This window comes from Oncorhynchus nerka, linkage group LG4, assembly GCF_034236695.1.
Source record: "Oncorhynchus nerka isolate Pitt River linkage group LG4, Oner_Uvic_2.0, whole genome shotgun sequence".
NCBI classification, from domain to species: domain Eukaryota; kingdom Metazoa; phylum Chordata; class Actinopteri; order Salmoniformes; family Salmonidae; genus Oncorhynchus; species Oncorhynchus nerka.
Window position 1 is genome coordinate 5560412 of NC_088399.1, and position 20060 is coordinate 5580471.

The following is a 20060-nucleotide window of genomic DNA, read 5'->3' on the forward strand; positions in this document are numbered from 1 at the left end:
ACAGACTATACGACAATATGCAAAGTTTGATTTAACAGGTTTTGCTTACCTTGTTTATGGTGCACCTTTTAGATCAGTTTCCAGTTGAGCAGAATTATTGTCCTCCCCCAATTTCTTTCACCCGTCTCTTTTTTTGGAACCGTCCTTCCGTCACTCTCCTTCACACCCAATCAACTCACTTCGACCGGACCGTTATTCAACCATCCTCTGGCTACCATGTTTTGTTGATAAAAGGATATTAGAAGGGTGAGCCGGTTAAGGATCTATTCAGACCAGGTGTTAAAATTGTACGACAAGCGACAGTTTATTTCAGAGGGAGAATATCTGGTACACGTAAATACGGCTCTTCCGTTAGTTCGTGTTGGAACAGCAGGCAGAGAGCGTAAACAGTCAGCACAGCTCTTATATACGTCACAGAAAGTAGGTTGACCCTAGGAAGATCGGATCTCCGGATTGGTTCAGCTGGTTGTAGTCTGTAGTCTTCCGCCATTGGCTCAGTTGTCTGTCCGTCATCGTAGGATCTTCTTCGGGCACACAGTGTTCGGTTAAAAATAAAAGGAGATTATGTGTGTAATGTGGGAGCTATCCTGTAGGGGACCCCACAGGCTTTACTGTGAGTTGTAGCCATGTAATTAGCAGTAAGTTAGTCACCTGCATACGAAATAGCAATTCCTTACATCAGTCAGTCAAAACAGGGAAAATTGCTCAAGTTGTAACCGCAGCTATTCTCAAGCAAGCAACAAAAAAATGCAGGAAGCAAAACAAAATGTGTCAAATAAGTTACAGCGGAAGATGAAATGCAAAGGGGATTCTGTTAGGATCAGTTGCCAAGCAGTATGATTCTGAAGATCAGTGGCACGTTGAGCTCCCAGTGAATGGCACACGTGGGGCAAGTTCAAGATGGAAACTGGTGCTGATATTATAGTGATGCCTCAGAACACTTACCAGAGTTTGCCGCCACAGCGCCCCCTGCTGGCTAACATTGAAACTGCTGTTCACAGCCCAGGTGGCAGGATTGATTGTATGGGCATAAAATAAAATAAAGTTTATTTAACGAGGCAAGTCAGTTAAGAACAAATTCTTATTTACAATGACGGCCTAGGAACAGTGGGTTAACTGCCTTGTTCAGGGGAAGAACAACATATTTTTTACCTTGTCAGCTCAGGGACTACAATCTAGTAGCCTTTCGGTTACTGGCCCAACGCTCTAACTACTAGGCTACCTAACCACGAGTGACAGAAAAGGAGAAATGTATCAATTCTGGATCTTTGTGATTCGAGGACCAAACGTTAATAACATACTCAGCAGAGCCGTTGCATGAAAGACGGCTTTGGTCCTCAGAACAGATGTGTTCGGAGAGATAGGTCTACTGAACTGTGAACCGGTCAAGACTGAGTTTAGGTCCTCAGAACAGATGTGTTCGGAGAGATAGGCCTACTGAACTGTGAACCGGTCAAGACTGAGTTTAGGTCCTCAGAACAGATGTGTTCGCAGAGAGATAGGCCTACTGAACTGTGAACCGGTCAAGACTGAGTTTAGGTCCTCAGAACAGATGTGTTCGCAGAGATAGGCCTACTGAATTGTGAACCGGTCAAGACTGAGTTTAGGTCCTCAGAACAGATGTGTTCGGAGAGATAGGCCTACTGAACTGTGAACCGGTCAAGACTGAGTTTAGGTCCTCAGAACAGATGTGTTCAGAGAGATAGGCCTACTGAACTGTGAACCGGTCAAGACTGAGTTTAGGTCCTCAGAACAGATGTGTTCAGAGAGATAGGCCTACTGAACTGTGAACCGGTCAAGACTGAGTTTAGGTCCTCAGAACAGATGTGTTCGGAGAGATAGGCCTACTGAACTGTGAACCGGTCAAGACTGAGTTTAGGTCCTCAGAACAGATGTGTTCGGAGAGATAGGCCTACTGAACTGTGAACCGGTCAAGACTGAGTTTAGGTCCTCAGAACAGATGTGTTCGGAGAGATAGGCCTACTGAACTGTGAACCGGTCAAGACTGAGTTTAGGTCCTCAGAACAGATGTGTTCGGAGAGATAGGCCTACTGAACTGTGAACCGGTCAAGACTGAGTTTAGGTCCTCAGAACAGATGTGTTCGGAGAGATAGGCCTACTGAACTGTGAACCGGTCAAGACTGAGTTTAGGTCCTCAGAACAGATGTGTTCAGAGAGATAGGCCTACTGAACTGTGAACCGGTCAAGACTGAGTTTAGGTCCTCAGAACAGATGTGTTCGGAGAGATAGGCCTACTGAACTGTGAACCGGTCAAGACTGAGTTTAGGTCCTCAGAACAGATGTGTTCGGAGAGATAGGCCTACTGAACTGTGAACCGGTCAAGACTGAGTTTAGGTCCTCAGAACAGATGTGTTCGGAGAGATAGGCCTACTGAACTGTGAACCGGTCAAGACTGAGTTTAGGTCCTCAGAACAGATGTGTTCGGAGAGATAGGCCTACTGAACTGTGAACCGGTCAAGACTGAGTTTAGGTCCTCAGAACAGATGTCACAGTCCCTGTGGGGAGATTCTGTAGTCCCTGTGGGGAGATTCTGCAGTCCCTGTGGGGAGATTCCTTGTGGGGAGATTCTGCAGTCCCTGTGGGGAGATTCCTTGTGGGGAGATTCTGCAGTCCCTGTGGGGAGATTCTGTAGTCCCTGTGGGGAGATTCTGCAGTCCCTGTGGGGAGATTCTGTAGTCCCTGTGGGGAGATTCTATAGCCCCTGTGGGGAGATTCTGTAGTCCCTGTGGGGAGATTCTGCAGTCCCTGTGGGGAGATTCTGTAGTCCCTGTGGGGAGATTCTATAGCCCCTGTGGAGAGATTCTGCAGTCCCTGTGGGGAGATTCTGTAGTCCCTGTGGGGAGATTCTGTAGTCCCTGTGGGGAGATTCTGTAGTCCCTGTGGGGAGATTCTGCAGTCCCTGTGGGGAGATTCTGTAGTCCCTGTGGGGAGATTCTATAGTCCCTGTGGGGAGATTCTGTAGTCCCTGTGGGGAGATTCTGCAGTCCCTGTGGGGAGATTCTACAGTCCCTGTGGGGAGATTCTACAGTCCCTGTGGGGAGATTCTGCAGTCCCTGCAGTCCCTGTGGGGAGATTCTGCAGTCCCTGTGGGGAGATTCTGTAGTCCCTGTGGGGAGATTCTGCAGTCCCTGTGGGGAGATTCGGTAGTCCCTGTGGGGAGATTCTGTAGTCCCTGTGGGGAGATTCTACAGTCCCTGTGGGGAGATTCTGTAGTCCCTGTGGGGAGATTCTACAGTCCCTGTGGGGAGATTCTATAGTCCCTCCGCGTTTCTCTCAACAACAGATGTACACAACAACAGTAGAATGTGAAACTACCCCCACCCCAAAATGAAATGACAGGAAGAGTCTGAGAAAGGAATCAAAAAAACACTATTGTTTCTGGTGTAGTAATGTTGACCTGGAATCATGAACAGTCAAACAGCATTTTAAAAAAACCAGAACAGTAAATATATGTGTCAGAGTTTTTTTAAATAGTAAAAACAGAAATAAACATTCAGCGACTGTGTAAGACCGAGGCTGGGACTTTTACACGTTAGGCTACAGACTGTGATGATTGTATTGACAGACTGGATGGTCAGTGTTGTTTAAAGTCACACACAGGACTACCATATTCCCCAGGACAAAGATGTCAGCACTACAGGTTCAGATTTAAATAGAAAGAAGTCCTCACGGCGAAGTGATTGAAAAAACATGATCGATGATTGATGTTCATCTTACTACAAGAGTAAGTCAATGCTAACAGTACTATAAAGGACCTGTGAAACTACCAAAGCTACAGTTGGTTATTCCATTTGTACTGCTGTTATTGATCATTCTGGGTACCTGAAGTCAAGTCACAGTATTTAAGTAAAAAAAAAAAGTTTAACAAAAGTATTTATTTAACAAAAATGTGGAAGAAACATCGCTGTCCATATGCTTTTCAATCATAAAAACGTACACAGATGAAACATCAAATGAACTCGACGTGATTCAACATATAAATGTCATTGTTATAAACTATAAACTAAACAATCACAGATTCAACCACATGAACAGCAGCTAAATCATGACGGCTCCCAGCCAAACACACCATGACACTTGTCATGTCTGCAAGGTTAATAAACTCACAAAACACAAGACTAAATTAAGGAAATCAACTGAATGATTTGGCCGTCTCCACGCTAAAGACCGTTTATTACAAACACATGAGAACATCTTGTGATGATTTTCAAGTTATCTGTTCATTTGAAAAGTACCAGGAAAAGCGGGTTTCCGAGACGAGACATAATTAAACAACAAAAACGATGTCATCGTTGGAGAGGAAATAGACAAACTGTAACCAACACCGGGTAAACGTCTGTATCCGTCCACATCAAATACCTCATCCGTGTATCATTACCTCATCAGTGTACTGAAACCTCATCAGTGTATTAAAACCTCATCAGTGTATCATTACCTCATCAGTGTATCATTACCTCATCAGTGTACTGAAACCTCATCAGTGTATCATTACCTCATCAGTGTACTGAAACCTCATCAGTGTATCATTACCTCATCAGTGTATCATTACCTCATCAGTGTACTGAAACCTCATCAGTGTATCATTACCTCATCAGTGTATCATTACCTCATCAGTGTATCATTACCTCATCAGTGTATCAATCATTACCTCATCAGTGTATCATTACCTCATCAGTGTATCATTACCTCATCAGTGTATCATTACCTCATCAGTGTACTGAAACCTCATCAGTGTACTGAAACCTCATCAGTGTATCATTACCTCATCAGTGTACTGAAACCTCATCCGTGTATCATTACCTCATCAGTGTATCATTACCTCATCAGTGTATCACCTCATCAGTGTATCATTACCTCATCAGTGTATCATTACCTCATCAGTATATCATTACCTCATCAGTGTATTAAAACCTGGTCAGTGTATTAAAACCTGGTCAGTGTAGTAGAACCTGGTCAGTGTATTAAAACCTGGTCAGTGAATTAAAACCTCATCCGTGTATCATTACCTCATCAGTGTATCATTACCTCATCAGTATATACCTCACATACCTCATCAGTGTATTAAAACCTGGTCAGTGTATTAAAACCTGGTCAGTGTAGTAGAACCTGGTCAGTGTATTAAAACCTGGTCAGTGAATTAAAACCTCATCCGTGTATCATTACCTCATCAGTGTATCATTACCTCATCAGTGTATCATTACCTCATCAGTGTATTAAAACCTGGTCAGTGTATTAAAACCTGGTCAGTGTAGTAGAACCTGGTCAGTGTATTAAAACCTGGTCAGTGAATTAAAACCTCATCCGTGTAGTAGAACCTGGTCAGTGTATTAAAACCTGGTCAGTGAATTAAAACCTGGTCAATGAATTAAAACCTGGTCAGTGTATTAAAACCTGGTCAGTGTATTAAAACCTGGTCAGTGAATTAAAACCTGGTCAGTGAATTAAAACCTCATCCGTGTAGTAGAACCTGGTCAGTGTATTAAAACCTGGTCAGTGAATTAAAACCTGGTCAGTGAATTAAAACCTGGTCAGTGTATTAAAACCTGGTCAGTGTATTAAAACCTGGTCAGTGAATTAAAACCTGGTCAGTGTATTAAAACCTGGTCAGTGAATTAAAACCTGGTCAGTGAATTAAAACCTGGTCAGTGAATTAAAACCTCATCAATGTATTAACCATGTGCAGCATTCTACAAAGCTTTAGTCCTACTGTAGAGCGCCCCATATTGGAGAAAGGAGGTCAAACCTGTGTGTAGATTCTACCAGCAGTCAGTCAGGTGGTCCTAGTAGTCATAGGGTTGCGTCTCAAATGGAATCCCATTCCCTATATAGTGCACTACTTTGAATCATCAGAACCCACAGGGCTCTGGTCTAAAGTGGTGTACAATATAGGGAATAGGGTGCCATTTTAGATGTACCACTACTATGCAATCAACTCATGTAAAAGTTAGTTACTCAGCTCCTCCTCAGCGACGTGGTGATAGAGAGGGAGGTCCTCCTCAGTGATTTGGTGTTAGAGAGGGAGGTCCTCCTCAGTGACGTGGTGTTAGAGGGAGGTCCTCCTCAGTGACGTGGTGATACAGAGGGAGGTCCTCCTCAGTGATGTGGTGTTAGAGGGAGGTCCTCCTCAGTGACGTGGTGATACAGAGGGAGGTCCTCCTCAGTGATTTGGTGTTAGAGGGAGGTCCTCCTCAGTGATTTGGTGTTAGAGGGAGGTCCTCCTCAGTGACGTGGTGATACAGAGGGAGGTCCTCCTCAGTGATGTGGTGTTAGAGGGAGGTCCTCCTCAGTGACGTGGTGTTAGAGGGAGGTCCTCCTCAGTGATGTGGTGTTAGAGAGGGAGGTCCTCCTCAGTGACATGGTGTTAGAGAGGGAGGTCCTCCTCAGTGAGGTGGTGTTAGAGAGGGAGGTCCTCCTCAGTGACGTGGTGTTAGAGAGGGAGGTCCTCCTCAGTGATTTGGTGTTAGAGGGAGGTCCTCCTCAGTGACGTGGTGTTAGAGAGGGAGGTCCTCCTCAGTGATGTGGTGTTAGAGGGAGGTCCTCCTCAGTGATTTGGTGTTAGAGGGAGGTCCTCCTCAGTGACGTGGTGTTAGAGAGGGAGGTCCTCCTCAGTGATGTGGTGTTAGAGGGAGGTCCTCCTCAGTGATTTGGTGTTAGAGGGAGGTCCTCCTCAGTGATTTGGTGTTAGAGGGAGGTCCTCCTCAGTGACGTGGTGTTAGAGAGGGAGGTCCTTTCTAACTACAGTAGAAATAGTAGAATGTCTTTGCTACAGTGTTCATCCATTATCCATCCATCATCCATCCATCATCCATCCATATATCCCTCCCTCCGTCCATCATCCATTCATTCATTCAATCATCCATTCATAATTCATTCATTCGTTCATTTATTCATCCATCCATATATCCAGCCAGCCAGCCAGTCAGTCAGTCAGACAGTCAGCCAGCCAGATATATCTGCAGGTAACAGGCTCTTCTCTTGCTATCAGAATGACAGTGATGACATCGAGCTAGTTGAATCACACTGATGATGTCATCAAGCTTCAGAGTCAACTGTGTACCCCTCCGTATCTCCATGGTAACCTCCTGCCGAGCCAGACAGTCCCTCAGCTGCTCCCGTAGTTCTGCTCAGTGACACATCCCAGAAGTCATCTCTTTCTGGACGAGAGAAAAGAAACACACAGTTAAACGATGTTAACACACACATCCCGTTAGACACAAGGTCAACATGTTGACACATCCTGTTAGACACAAGGTCAACATGTTGACACATCCTGTTAGACACAATGTCAACATGTTGACACATCCTGTTAGACACAAGGTCAACATGTTGACACATCCTGTTAGACACAAGGTCAACATGTTGACACATCCTGTTAGACACAAGGTCAACATGTTGACACATCCTGTTAGACACAAGGTCAACATGTTGACACATCCTGTTAGACACAAGGTCAACATGTTGACACATCCTGTTTAGGCACAAGGTCAACATGTTGACACATCCTGTTAGACACAAGGTCAACATGTTGACACATCCTGTTAGACACAAGGTCAACATGTTGTTGAGGTCAACATGTTGACACATCCTGTTAGACACAAGGTCAACATGTTGACACATCCTGTTAGACACAAGGTCAACATGTTGACACATCCTGTTAGACACAAGGTCAACATGTTGACACATCCTGTTAGACACAAGGTCAACACGTTGACACATCCTGTTAGACACAAGGTCAACATGTTGACACATCCTGTTAGACACAAGGTCAACATGTTGACACATCCTGTTAGACACAAGGTCAACATGTTGACACATCCTGTTTAGGCACAAGGTCAACATGTTGACACATCCTGTTAGACACAAGGTCAACATGTTGACACATCCTGTTAGACACACAAGGTCAACATGTTGACACATCCTGTTAGACACAAGGTCAACATGTTGACACATCCTGTTAGACACAAGGTCAACACGTTGACACATCCTGTTAGACACAAGGTCAACACGTTGACACATCCTGTTAGACACAAGGTCAACATGTTGACACATCCTGTTAGACACAAGGTCAACATGTTGACACATCCTGTTTAGGCACAAGGTCAACATGTTGACACATCCTGTTAGACACAAGGTCAACATGTTGACACATCCTGTTAGACACAAGGTCAACACGTTGACACATCCTGTTAGACACAAGGTCAACATGTTGACACATCCTGTTTAGGCACAAGGTCAACATGTTGACACATCCTGTTAGACACAAGGTCAACATGTTGACACATCCTGTTAGACACAAGGTCAACATGTTGACACATCCTGTTAGACACAAGGTCAACATGTTGACACATCCTGTTAGACACAAGGTCAACATGTTGACACATCCTGTTAGACACAAGGTCAACATGTTGACACATCCTGTTAGACACAAGGTCAACACGTTGACACATCCTGTTAGACACAAGGTCAACATGTTGACACATCCTGTTAGACACAAGGTCAACACGTTGACACATCCTGTTAGACACAAGGTCAACCTACCAACACATTCATCTTCTTCATATCTATCACTCCAGTGTTTAATTGCTATACTGTAATTACTTCGCCACAACGGGCTATTTATTGCCTTTACCTCCCTTATCTTACACTCTCTCTCCATCCTCCTCATACCCTACCTCTTCTCTCTCTCTCCTCCTCATACCCTACCTCTTCTCTCTCTCCATCCTCCTCATACCCTACCTCTTCTCTCTCTCCATCCTCCTCATACCCTACCTCTTCTCTCTCTCCTCCTCATACCCTACCTCTTCTCTCTCTCTCTTCCTCATACCCTACCTCTTCTCTCTCTCTCTTCCTCCTACCCTACCTCTTCTCTCTCTCCATCCTCCTCATACCCTACCTCTTCTCTCTCTCCATCCTCCTCATACCCTACCTCTTCTCTCTCTCTCCTCCTCATACCCTACCTCTTTCTCTCTCTCCTCCTCATACCTTACCTCTTCTCTCTCTCTCCTCCTCATACCCTACCTCTTTCTCTCTCCTCCTCATACCCCTACCTCTTCTCTCTCTCTCCTCCTCATACCCTACCTCTTCTCATCTCTCTTCTCCTTCCTCCTCATACCCTACCTCTTCTCTCTCTCCATCCTCCTCATACCCTAACTCTTCTCTCTCTCCATCCTCCTCATACCCTACCTCTTCTCTCTCTCCTCCTCATACCCTACCTCTTCTCTCTCCTCCTCATACGCTACCTCTTCTCTCTCTCTCTCCCTCATACCTTACCTCTTCTCTCTCTCCATCCTCCTCATACCTTACCTCTTCTCTCTCTCCTCCTCATACCCTCAACTCTTCATCTACCTCTCTCTCCTCCTCCTACCCTACCTCTTCTCTCTCTCCTCCTCCTCATACCCTACTCTCTTCTCTCTCCTCCTCATACCCTACCTCTTCTCTCTCTCCTCCTCCTCACTCTACCTCTTCTCTCCATCCTCCTCATTCTCTCTCTCCATCCTCCAAACCCACTCTCTTCCTCCTCATCCATCTCTCCTCCTCATACCCTACCTCTTCTCTCTTCTTTCCTCCTCATACCCTACCTTTTCTCTCTCTCTCTCCTCCTCATACCCTACCTCTTCTCTCTCTCCATCCTCCTCATACCTCTACCCTCCATCCTCCTCATACCCTACCTTCTTCTCTCTCCTCCTCATACCCTACCTCTTTCTCTCTCCATCCTCCTCATACCCTACCTCTTCTCTCTCTCCTCCTCATACCCTACCTCTTCTCTCTCTCATCCTCCATCCTCCTCCTCATATAACTCTTCTCTCTTCTCCTCATACCCTATCCTCCTCATACCCTAACCTCTTCTCTCTCTCCATCCTCCTCATACCCTACCTCTTTCTCTCTCATCCTCCTCATACCCTACCTCTCTCTCTCTCCATCCTCCTCTACTCCTACCTTTCTCTCTCTCTCTCCTCCCCTCATACCCCTACCTCTTCTCTCTCTCTCCATCCTCCTCATACCCCACTCTTTCTCTCTCTCCCCTCTCCATCCTCCTCATACCCTACCTCTTCTCTCTCTCCATCCTCCTCATACCCTACCTCCTCTTCTCTCCATCCTCCCATACCCTACCTCTTCTCTCTCCTCCTCCTCATACTCTACCTCTTCTCTCATCCATCCTCCCTTCTCCATACCCTACCTCTCCTCTCTCTTCCATCCCCATACCCCTACCTTCTCTCTCTCTCCTCCTCATCCTCCTACCTCTTCTCTCTACATCCTCCTCATACGCTAACTCTTTCTCTTCTCTCCTCCTCATACCCTACCTCTTCTCTCTCCTCCTCATACTCCTACCTCTTTCTCTCTCCATCCTCCTCATACCCTCTCCTTCCTCCTCATACCCCACTCTTCTCCATCCTCCTCATGCCTACCTCTTCTCTCTCTCCATCCTCCTCATACCCTACCTCTTTCTCTCTCTCCTTCCCTCATACTCATACCTCTTCTCTCTCTCCTCTCTACCTCTTCCATCCTCCTCATACCCTACCTCTTCTCTCTCTCTCTCCTCATACCCTACCTCTTCTCTCTCCATCCTCCTCATACCCTCATCTTCTCTCCATCCTCCCTCATACCCTCTCTCTCTCCATCCCTCCTCATCTCTCTACCTCTTCTTCTCTCTCCATCCTCCTCATACCCTACCTCTTCTCTCTCTCCTCCTCATACCCTACCTCTTTCTCTCCATCCTCCTCATACCCTACCATCTTCTCTCTCCTCCTCATACCTCCCATCCTCTTCTCTCTCTCCATCCTCATACCTACCTCTTCTCTCCTTCCTCCCTCATACCCTACCTCTTCTCTCTCTCTCCTCCTCATACCCTACATAATTCTCTCTCTCCTCCTCATACCCTACCTCTTCTCTCTCCTCCTCATCCTCCTAAATACCTTTCTCTCCATCCTCCCTCATACCCTTCTTTCTCTCTCCTCCCTCCTCATACCCTACCTCTTCTCTCTCTCTCCCTCATACCCTACCTCTTCTCTCTCTCCTCCTCATACCCTACTCTTCTTCTCTCTCTCCTCCTCATACCCTACCTCTTTCTCTCTCTCCTCCTCATACCCTAACTCTCTCCATCCTCCTCATACCCTAACTCTTCTCTCCTCCTCATACCCTACCTCCTTCTCTCTCTCCTCCTCTCTCCTCCTCATACCCTACCTCTTCTCTCTCTCCTCCCTCCATCCCCTCCCTACCTCTTCTCTCTCTCCTCCTCATACCCTACCTCTTTTCTCTCTCTCCATCCTCCTCATACCCCACCTCTTTCTCTCCTCCTCTCATACCCTAACTCTTTCTCTCTCCTCATACCCTACCTCTTCTCTCCATCCTCCTCATGCCCTACCTCTCTCCTCTCATCTCTCTTCTTCCATCCTCCTCATACCCTGCCTCTCCATCCTCCTCATACCTACCTACTCTTCTCCTCCTCATACTCCTACCTCACTCCTTTCTCTCTCTCCATCCTCCTTACCTCTACCTCTCTCTCTCTCTTCCTCCTCATACCCTAACTCTTCTCTCCTCTCCTCCCTCATACTCTACCTCTTCTCTCTCTCCATCCTCCTCATACCCTACCTCTTCTCTCTCTCTCCTCCTCATACCCTACCTCTTCTCTCTCCATCCTCCTCATCCTACCCTTTCTCTCTCCATCCTCCTCATACCCTACCTTTCTCTCTCCTTCCTCCTCATACCCTACCTCTTCTCTCTCTCCTTCCTCCCTCATACCCTACCTCTTCTCTCTCTCTCCTCCCTCATACCCTACCTCTTCTCTCTCTCTCCTCCTCATACCCTACCTCTTCTCTCTCTCCATCCTCCTCATACCCCTACCTCTCTTCTCTCTCTCTCCTCCTCATACCCTACCTCTTCTCTCTCTCCATCCTCCTCATACCATACCTTCTCTCCATCCTCTCATACCCTACCCTTCTCTCCATCCTCCCTCATACCCTACCTCTTCTCTCTCTCTCCTCATACCATACCTCTTTCCTCCATCCTCCCATACCCTACCTCTTCTCTCTCTCTCCTCCTCATACCCTACCTCTTCTCTCTCCTCCTCCTCATACCCTACCTCTCTTCCTCTCCTCATACCCTACCTCTCTCTCTCCTCCTCATACCCTACCTCTTCCTCTCTCTCTCCCTCCTCATACCCTACCTCTTCTCTCTCTCTCCATCCTCCTCATACTTCCTACCTCACTCTCTCTTCCTCCTCATACCCTACCTCTTCTCTCTCTCTCCTCCCTCATACCCTACCTCTTCTCTCTCTCTCATCCTCCTCATACCCTACCTCTTTCTCTCTCCTTTCCTCCTCATACCCTCCATCCTCCTCATAATCTCTCTTCTCTCCTCTCCTCCTCATACCCTACCTCTTCTCTCCTCTCCTCCTCTCATCCCTACCTCTTCTCTCCTCCTCATACCTTCCTCATCCTCCTCATACCCTACCCTTCTCTCTTCTCTCCTCCTCCATCCTCCTCCCTCATACCCTACCTCTTCTCTCTCTCCATCCTCCTCATACCCTACCTCTTTTCTCCTCATCTTCTCTCCTCATACCCTAACTCTTCCTCTCTCCTCCTCCTCTTCTCTCTCTCCCCTTTCTCTTCTCCCATCTCTCATCCTCCTCATACCCTACCTCTTCTCTTCTACTCCCTCTCATACCCTACCTTTCTCTCCTTACTCTCTCTCTCTCCCTCATACTTACCACTCTCTCTCTCTCTCCTCCTCATACCTTACCTCTTCTCTCTCCTCCTCTCTCTCTCTCTCTCTCTCCATCCTCCTCATACCCTACCTCTTCTCTCTCTCCATCCTCCTCATACCCCCACTTTCTCTCTCTCCTCCTCATACCCTACCTCTTCTCTCTCTCCTCCTCATACCCTACCTCTTCTCTCTCTCTCTCTCCTCCTCATACCTACTCTACCTCTTTCTCTCTCTCCATCCTCCTCATACCCTACCTCTTTCCTCCCTCTACCCTACCTTCTCTCTCCTCCTCCTCATACCCTACCCTCTCTCTCCATCCTCCTCATACTCCTACCTCTTCTCTCTCTCCTTCCTCCTCATAATTCTACCTCTTCTCTCTCTCTCCTCATACCCTACTCTTCCTCCTCATACCTCCATCCTCCTCCCATACCCTACCTCTTCTCTCTCTCCTCCATCCTCCCCTAACCTCTTCTCTCTCTCCATCCTCCTCATACCCTACTCTCTCCTCATCTCTCCTCCTCCTCATACCCTACCTCTTCTCTCTCTCCTCCATACCCTACCTCTTCTCTCTCATCCCATACCTACTTCTCTCTCTCTCTCCTCTCTCCTCATCCTTCCTACCTCTTCTCTCTCTCTCTCTTCCTCCTCATACCCTACCTCTTTTCTCTCTCCATCCTCCTCATACCCTTCTCTCTCTCCTCCTCATTCTTCTCTCCATCCTCCTCATACCCTACCTCTTCTCTCCATCCTCCTCATACTTCTCTCTCTCTCTCTTCATACTCTACCTCTCTCTCTCTCTCCTCCTCATACCCTACCTCTTCTCTCTCTCTTCCTCCTCATACCTCTACCTCTTTCTCTCTCCATCCTCCTCATACCCTACCTCTTTCTCTCTCCATCCTCCTCATACCCTACCTCTTCTCTCTCTCCATCCTCCTCATACCCTACCTCTTCTCTCTCTCTCCTCCTCATACTCTCTACCTCTTCTCTCTCTCTCTCCTCCCTCATACCCTACCTCTTCTCTCTCTCCTCTCCCTCCTCATACCCTACCTCTTTCTCTCTCCTCCTCCTCATACGCTACCTCTTCTTCTCCCCTCTCTCCTCCTCATCCTCCTCATACCCTCTCTCTCCTCTCTTCTCCTCCTCATACCTCCTCTACCCTACCTCTTCTCTCTCTCTCCTCATACCCTACCTCTTTCTCATCTCCCTATACTCTCTCTCCTTCCTCCTCATATACCCTACCTCTTCTCTCTACATCCTCCTCATACCCTACCTCTCTCTCTCTCTCCATCCTCCTCATACCCTACCTCTTCTCATCCTCCCTCATACTCTCTCTCTCTCTCCCCTCATACTCCATCCTCTCTCCATCCTCCTCATACCCTCTTTCTCTCCTCCTCATACCCTACCTCTTCTCTCTCTCCTCCTCCTCATACCCTAACTCTTCTCCATCCTCCTCATACCCCACCCTCTTCCATCCTCCTCATACCCTACCTCTTCTCTCTCTCCTCCTCATACCCTACCTCTTCTCTCTCCATCCTCCTCATACCCTACCTCTTCTCTCTCTCCATCCTCCTCATACCCTACCTCTTCTCTCTCTCCTTCCTCCTCATACCCTACCTCTTCTCTCTCTCCATCCTCCTCATACCCTACCTCTCTTCTCCTCCTCTCTCTCTTCTCTCCATCCTCCTCATACGCTACCTCTTCTCTCTCCCCTCCCTCATACCTCACTCCTCTTCCTCTCTCCTCCATCCTCCTTTTTCTCTCCTCTCCATCCTCCTCATACCTTACCTTTCTCTCTCTCCTCCTCATACCCTACTCTTCTCTCTCTCCTCCTCCTCATACCCTACCTCTTCTCTCTCTCCATCCTCCTCATACCTACCCTTCTCTCTCTCCATTACTCTCTCTCTCTCCTCCTCATATCCCTCCTCTTCTCTCTCTCCCTCTATACGCTTACCTTCTTCTCTCTCTCCTCCTCATCTCCTTCTCTCCCCTCATACCCTACCTCTCTCCTCTCTCTCTCTTCTCTCCATCCTCCCCATATCTCTCTCTCTCCTCCTCCTCATACCCTACCTCTTCTCTCTCTCCTCCTCCTCATACCCTACCTCTTCTCTCTCTCTCCTCCTCATACCCTACCTCTTCTCTCCCTCCCTCTCCTACCTCATCTCTCTCTCCTCCTTCTCTCTCTCTCCTCTCCTCCTCATACCCTACCTCTTCTCTCTCTCTCCTCCTCATACCCTACCTCTTCTCTCCTCCATCCTCCTCATACCCTACCTCTTCTCTCTCTCTCCATCCTCCTCATACCCTACCTCTCCTCATACCCTCTCTCTCTCCTCCTCATACCCTACCTCTTCTCTCTCCTCCTCATACCCTACCTCTTCTCTCTCCATCCTCCTCATTACCTCTTCTCTCTCTCCCTCATACCCTACCCTTCTCTCCATCCTCCTCATACCCTACCCTTCTCTCTCCATCCTCCTCATACCCTACCTCTTCTCTCTCTCTCTCCTCCTCATACCCTACCTCTCTCTCTCCTCTCTACACCCCTACCTCTTCTCCTCATCCATCCTCCCCTACTCTCTCTCTCTCCATCCTCCTCATACCCTACCTCTTCTCTCTCATCCATCCTCCTCATACCCTACCTCTTCTCTCTCATCCTCCTCATACCTACTTTCTCTTCTCTCTCCTCCTCATACGCTACCTCTTCTCTCTCTCTCTCCTCCTCATACCCTACCTCTTCTCTCTCCATCCTCCTCATACCCTACCTCTTCTCTCTCCTCTCCTCCTCATACCCTACCCTTTCTCTCTCTCCATCCTCCTCATACCCTACCTCTTCTCTCTCTCCATCCTCCTCATACCTACCTCCCTCCTCATCTCTCCTCTCCTCCTCATACCCTACCTCTTCTCTCTCTCTCCTCCTCATACCCTTTACTCTTCTTCTCCTCCTCTCATACCCATCTCCTCCTCATACCCTAACTCTTCTCTCTCATCCTCCCTCATACCCTACCTCTTCTCTCTCCATCTCTACCCCTCTTTCTCTCCATCCTCCTCATACCCTACCTCCTCCTCATACTCCTACCTCTTCTCTCTCCTCCTCATACCCTACCTCTTCTCTCTCTCCTTCCTCCTCTCTACCTCTACCTCTTCTCTCTCCTCCTCCTCATACCCTACCCTCTTCTCTCTCCTCCTCCTCATACCCTACCTCTTCTCTCCATCCTCCTCATACCTACCTCTTCTCTCTCCATCCTCCTCATACCCTACCTCTTCTCTCTCCATCCTCCTCATACCCTACCTCTTTCTCTCTCTCCTCCTCATACCCTACCTCTTCTCTCTCCTCCTCATCCTACCTCTTTCTCTCTCTCTCTCCATCCTCCTCATACCCTACCTCTTCTCTCTCTCCTCCTCATACCCTACCTCTTTCTCTCTCCATCCTCCTCATACCCTACCTCTTCTCTCTCCTCCCATCCTCCTCATTCTCCTCTCCTCCTCATCTACCTCTCTCTCCTCCTCATACCCTACCTCTTCTCTTCTCTCTCCTCCTCATACCCTACCTCTCTCTCTCTCCTCCTCATACCCTACCTCTTCTCTCTCCTCCTCCCCTCCTCATCTACCTCCTACCTCTTCTCTCTCTCCATCCCCTCCTCATACCCTACCTCTCTCTCTCTCTCCATCCTCCTCATACCCTACCTCTTCTCTCTCTCCTCCTCCTCATACCCTACTCTTCTCTCTCTCCATCCTCCTCATACCCTACCTCTTTCTCTCTCTCCTCCTCATACCCTACCTCTTCTCTCTCCATCCTCCTCATACCTACCTCTTCTCTCTCATCATCTCTCCCCATACCTCTTCTCTCTACCTCCTGTCATCTACCTCTTCTCTCTCCTTCTCCTCATACCCTACCTCTTTCTCTCTCCATCCTCCTCATACCCTACCTCTCTTCTCTCTCCATCCCTCCTCATACCCTACCTCTCTCTCCATCCTCATACCCACCTTCTTCTCCTCCTCATAATTCTAATTCTTCTCTCTCTCCATCCCTCTTCTCTCTCCTCTTCTCTCCTCCTCACACCCTACCTCTTCTCCTCATCTCCTCTCCTCCTCATACCCTACCTCTTTCTCTCTCTCTCCTCCCTCATACCCTACCTCTTTCTCTCCATCCTCCTCATACCCCTACCTCTCTCTCTCCATCCTCCTCATACCCTACCTCTTCTCTCTCTCCTCCTCATACCCTACCTCTTCTCTCTCTCTCCTTCCTCCTCATACCCTACCTCTTCTCTCTCCTCCTCCTCATACCCACCTCCTTCTCTCTCTCATCCTCCTCATACCCTACCTCTTCTCTCCTCCTCATCCTACCTCTTTCTCTCTCCATCCTCTTCCTGCTCATACCCTCTCTCTCTCTCCATCCTCCTCATACCCTACCTCTTCTCTCTCTCCATTTCCTCATACCATACCTCTTCTCTCTCTCTCCTCCTCATACCCTACCTCTTTTCTCTCCATCCTCCTCATACCCTACTCTTTCTCTCTCTCATCCTCCTCATACCCTACCTCTCTCTCCTCTCCTCCTCTCTCTTCCTCATACCATACCTCCCTACTCCCTTCCTCCTCTCTCCATCCTTTCTCTCTCTCCCTCCTCATACCCTACCTCTTCTCTCTCTCCATCCTCCTCATACTCCTCTACCTCTCTCTCCATCCTCCTCCTACCCTGCTCTCTCTCTCTCCTTCCTCATACCATACCTCTCTCTCTCTCCTCCTCATACCCTACCTCTCTCTCTCTCTCCTCCTCATACCCTACCTCTTCTCTCTCTCTCCTCCCTACCCTACCTCTTCCATCCTCTCATACCCTACATCCTCTCTCCCTCCTCATACCCTACCTTCTCTCTCTCCTCCTCCTCATACCCCTACCTCTCTCTCTCTCCTCCTCATACTCCTCTTCTCTCTCTATCCTCTTACCTCTTCTCTCTCTCCTCCTCATACCCTACCTCTTCTCTCTCTCCATCCTCCATACCCTACCTCTTCTCTCTCTCTCCCCTCATACCCCACTTCTCTCTATCTCCATCCTCCTATACCCTCTCTTCTCTCCTCCTCATACCCTACCTCTTTCTCTCTCTCTCCTCCTCATACCCTACCTCTTCTCTCTTCCATCCTCCTCATACCCTACCTCTTCTCTCTCTCCTCTCCTCCATCATACCCTCCTCTTCTTCTCTTCTCCATCCTCCTCATACCCTACCTCTTCTCTCTCTCTCCTCCTCATACCCTACCTCTTCTCTCTCTCCTCCTCATCCCCTACCTCTTCTCTCTCCTCATACTCTACCTACATCTCTCTCTCTCCTCCTCATACCCTACCTCTTCTCATCTCCTCCCTCATACTCTACCCTCTTCTCTCTCCTCCTCATACCCTTACTCTTCCTCTCTCTCTCTCCATCCTCCTCATACCCTACCCTTTCTCTCCTCTTCCTCATACCACTCTTCTCTCTCTCTCCTCCTCATACCCTACCTCTTCTCTCTCCATCCTCCTCATACCCTACTCCCCTTTCTCTTTCTCTCCCCTCCAGGCCCTACCTCTTTCTCTCCATCCTCCCCTATACCTCTTCTCTCTCTCCATCCCTCATACTCCTACCTCTTCTCTCTCTCTCCTCATACTCCTACTTCTTTTTTCTCTCTCCATCCTCCTCATACCCTACCTCTTCTCTCTCTTCCTCTCATACTCTACTTCTCTCTCCTCCTGCTCCTACCTCTTCTCTCTCTCCATCCTCCTTTCATTTACCTCTTCTCTCCATCCTCCTCATACCCTACTTCTCTCTCTCCATCCTCCTCATACCCTACCTCTTCTTCTCTCTCCATCCTCCCATACCTACTCTTCTCTCTCTCCTTCCTCATACCCTACCTCTTCTCTCTCTCTGCTCCTCATACCCTCACTCCTTCTCTCTCTCCATCCTCCTTCTCTCTTCCTCCATCCTCCCCTACCTCTTTCTTCTCTCTCTCCTCCTCATACCCTACCTCTTCTCTCCATCCTCCTCATATTTACCTTCCTCTTTCTCTCTCTCCTCCTCATACCTCTCCTCTCTATTCTCTCTCTTCCTCCTCATACTCTATCTCTTTTCTCTTTCTCTCTCATCCTCCTCATACTGCCTACCTCTTCTCTCCTCATCCATCCTCCTCATCCTCCTCATACCTTCTCTCTTCTCTCTCTCCTCCTCATACCCTACCTCTTCTCTCTTCTCTCCTCCTCATCCTCCTACCTCTTTCTCTCTCCTCCCATACCCTACCTCTCTTCTTCTCTCTCCTCCCTCCTATACTCTACCCTTTCTCTCTCTCTCCTCTCCTCCTCATATACCTCTTCTCTCTCCTCCTCATACCCTCTTCTCTCTCTCTCCTCCTCATACCCTACCTTCTTCTCTCTCTCTCTCCTCCTCATACCCTACCTCTTCTCTCTCCTCCTCATACCTCTTCTCTTCTCTCTACATCCTCATACCCTTCTCTTCTCTCTCCTCCTCATACTCTACCTCTTTCTCTCTCTCTCCTCCTCATACCCTACCTCTTTCTCTCTCTCCTCCTCATACCCTACCTCTTCTCTCTCTCTCCCTCCTCATACTCTACCTCTTCTCTCTCTCCATCCTCATCTCATACCCTACCTCTTCTCTCTCTCCTCCTCATAATTCTCACCTCTCTCTCTCTCTCCTCTCCTCATACCCTACTCTCTTCTCTCCTCCTCATCCTCCTTCTCTACATCCTCCTCATACTATCCTCTCATCTCTCTTCCCCTCATACCCTACCTCTTCTCTCTCTCCATCCTCCTCATACCCTACTCTTCTCTCTCTCTCTCCTCCTCATACCCTACCTCTTCTCTCTCTCCTCTCCTCATACCCTACCTCTTCTCTCCCCCTCATCCCTCTTCTCTCTCTCTCTCTCCTCCTCATACCCTACCTCTCACCCTATTCTTCTCTCTCCTCCTCATACTCCTACCTCTTCTCTCTCTCTCCTCCTCATACCCTACCTCTTTCTCTCTCTCATCCTCCTCATACTCCTACCTTCTTCTCTCTCTCTCCTCATGCCCTACCTCTTCTCTCTCCATCCTCCTCATACCCTACCTCTTCTCCTTCTCTCTCCTCATACCTACCTCTTCTCTCTCTCCATCCTCCTCATACCCTACCTCTTCTTCCTGCCTCTACCTTTTTCTTCTCTCTCTCCTCCTCATACCCTACCTCTTCTCTCTCTCCATCCTCCTCTTCTCTCTACCCTACCTCTTCTCTCTCTCTCCTCCTCATACCCTACCTTCTTCTCTCTCCTCCTCATACCCTACCTCTTCTCTCTCTCTCCTCCTCATACCTACTTCTCTCTCTCATCCTCCTCAT

At 48.2% G+C, this 20060-nt stretch overlaps 1 protein-coding gene across 1 annotated transcript in view; it reads right to left on the bottom strand.

Annotated features, from left to right (window-relative positions):
- Positions 1–279: 279 nt before the first annotated feature.
- The window catches only part of LOC135571363 (MOB kinase activator 3B-like), a 43402-nt gene continuing 23621 nt past the window's right edge, over positions 280–20060 (bottom strand). The window contains exon 3 of the mRNA XM_065017171.1: positions 280–7175. Coding sequence (XP_064873243.1) covers positions 7146–7175 — 30 coding nt within the window. The 3' untranslated portion in view covers positions 280–7145. The remainder of the gene's footprint in view (positions 7176–20060) is intronic.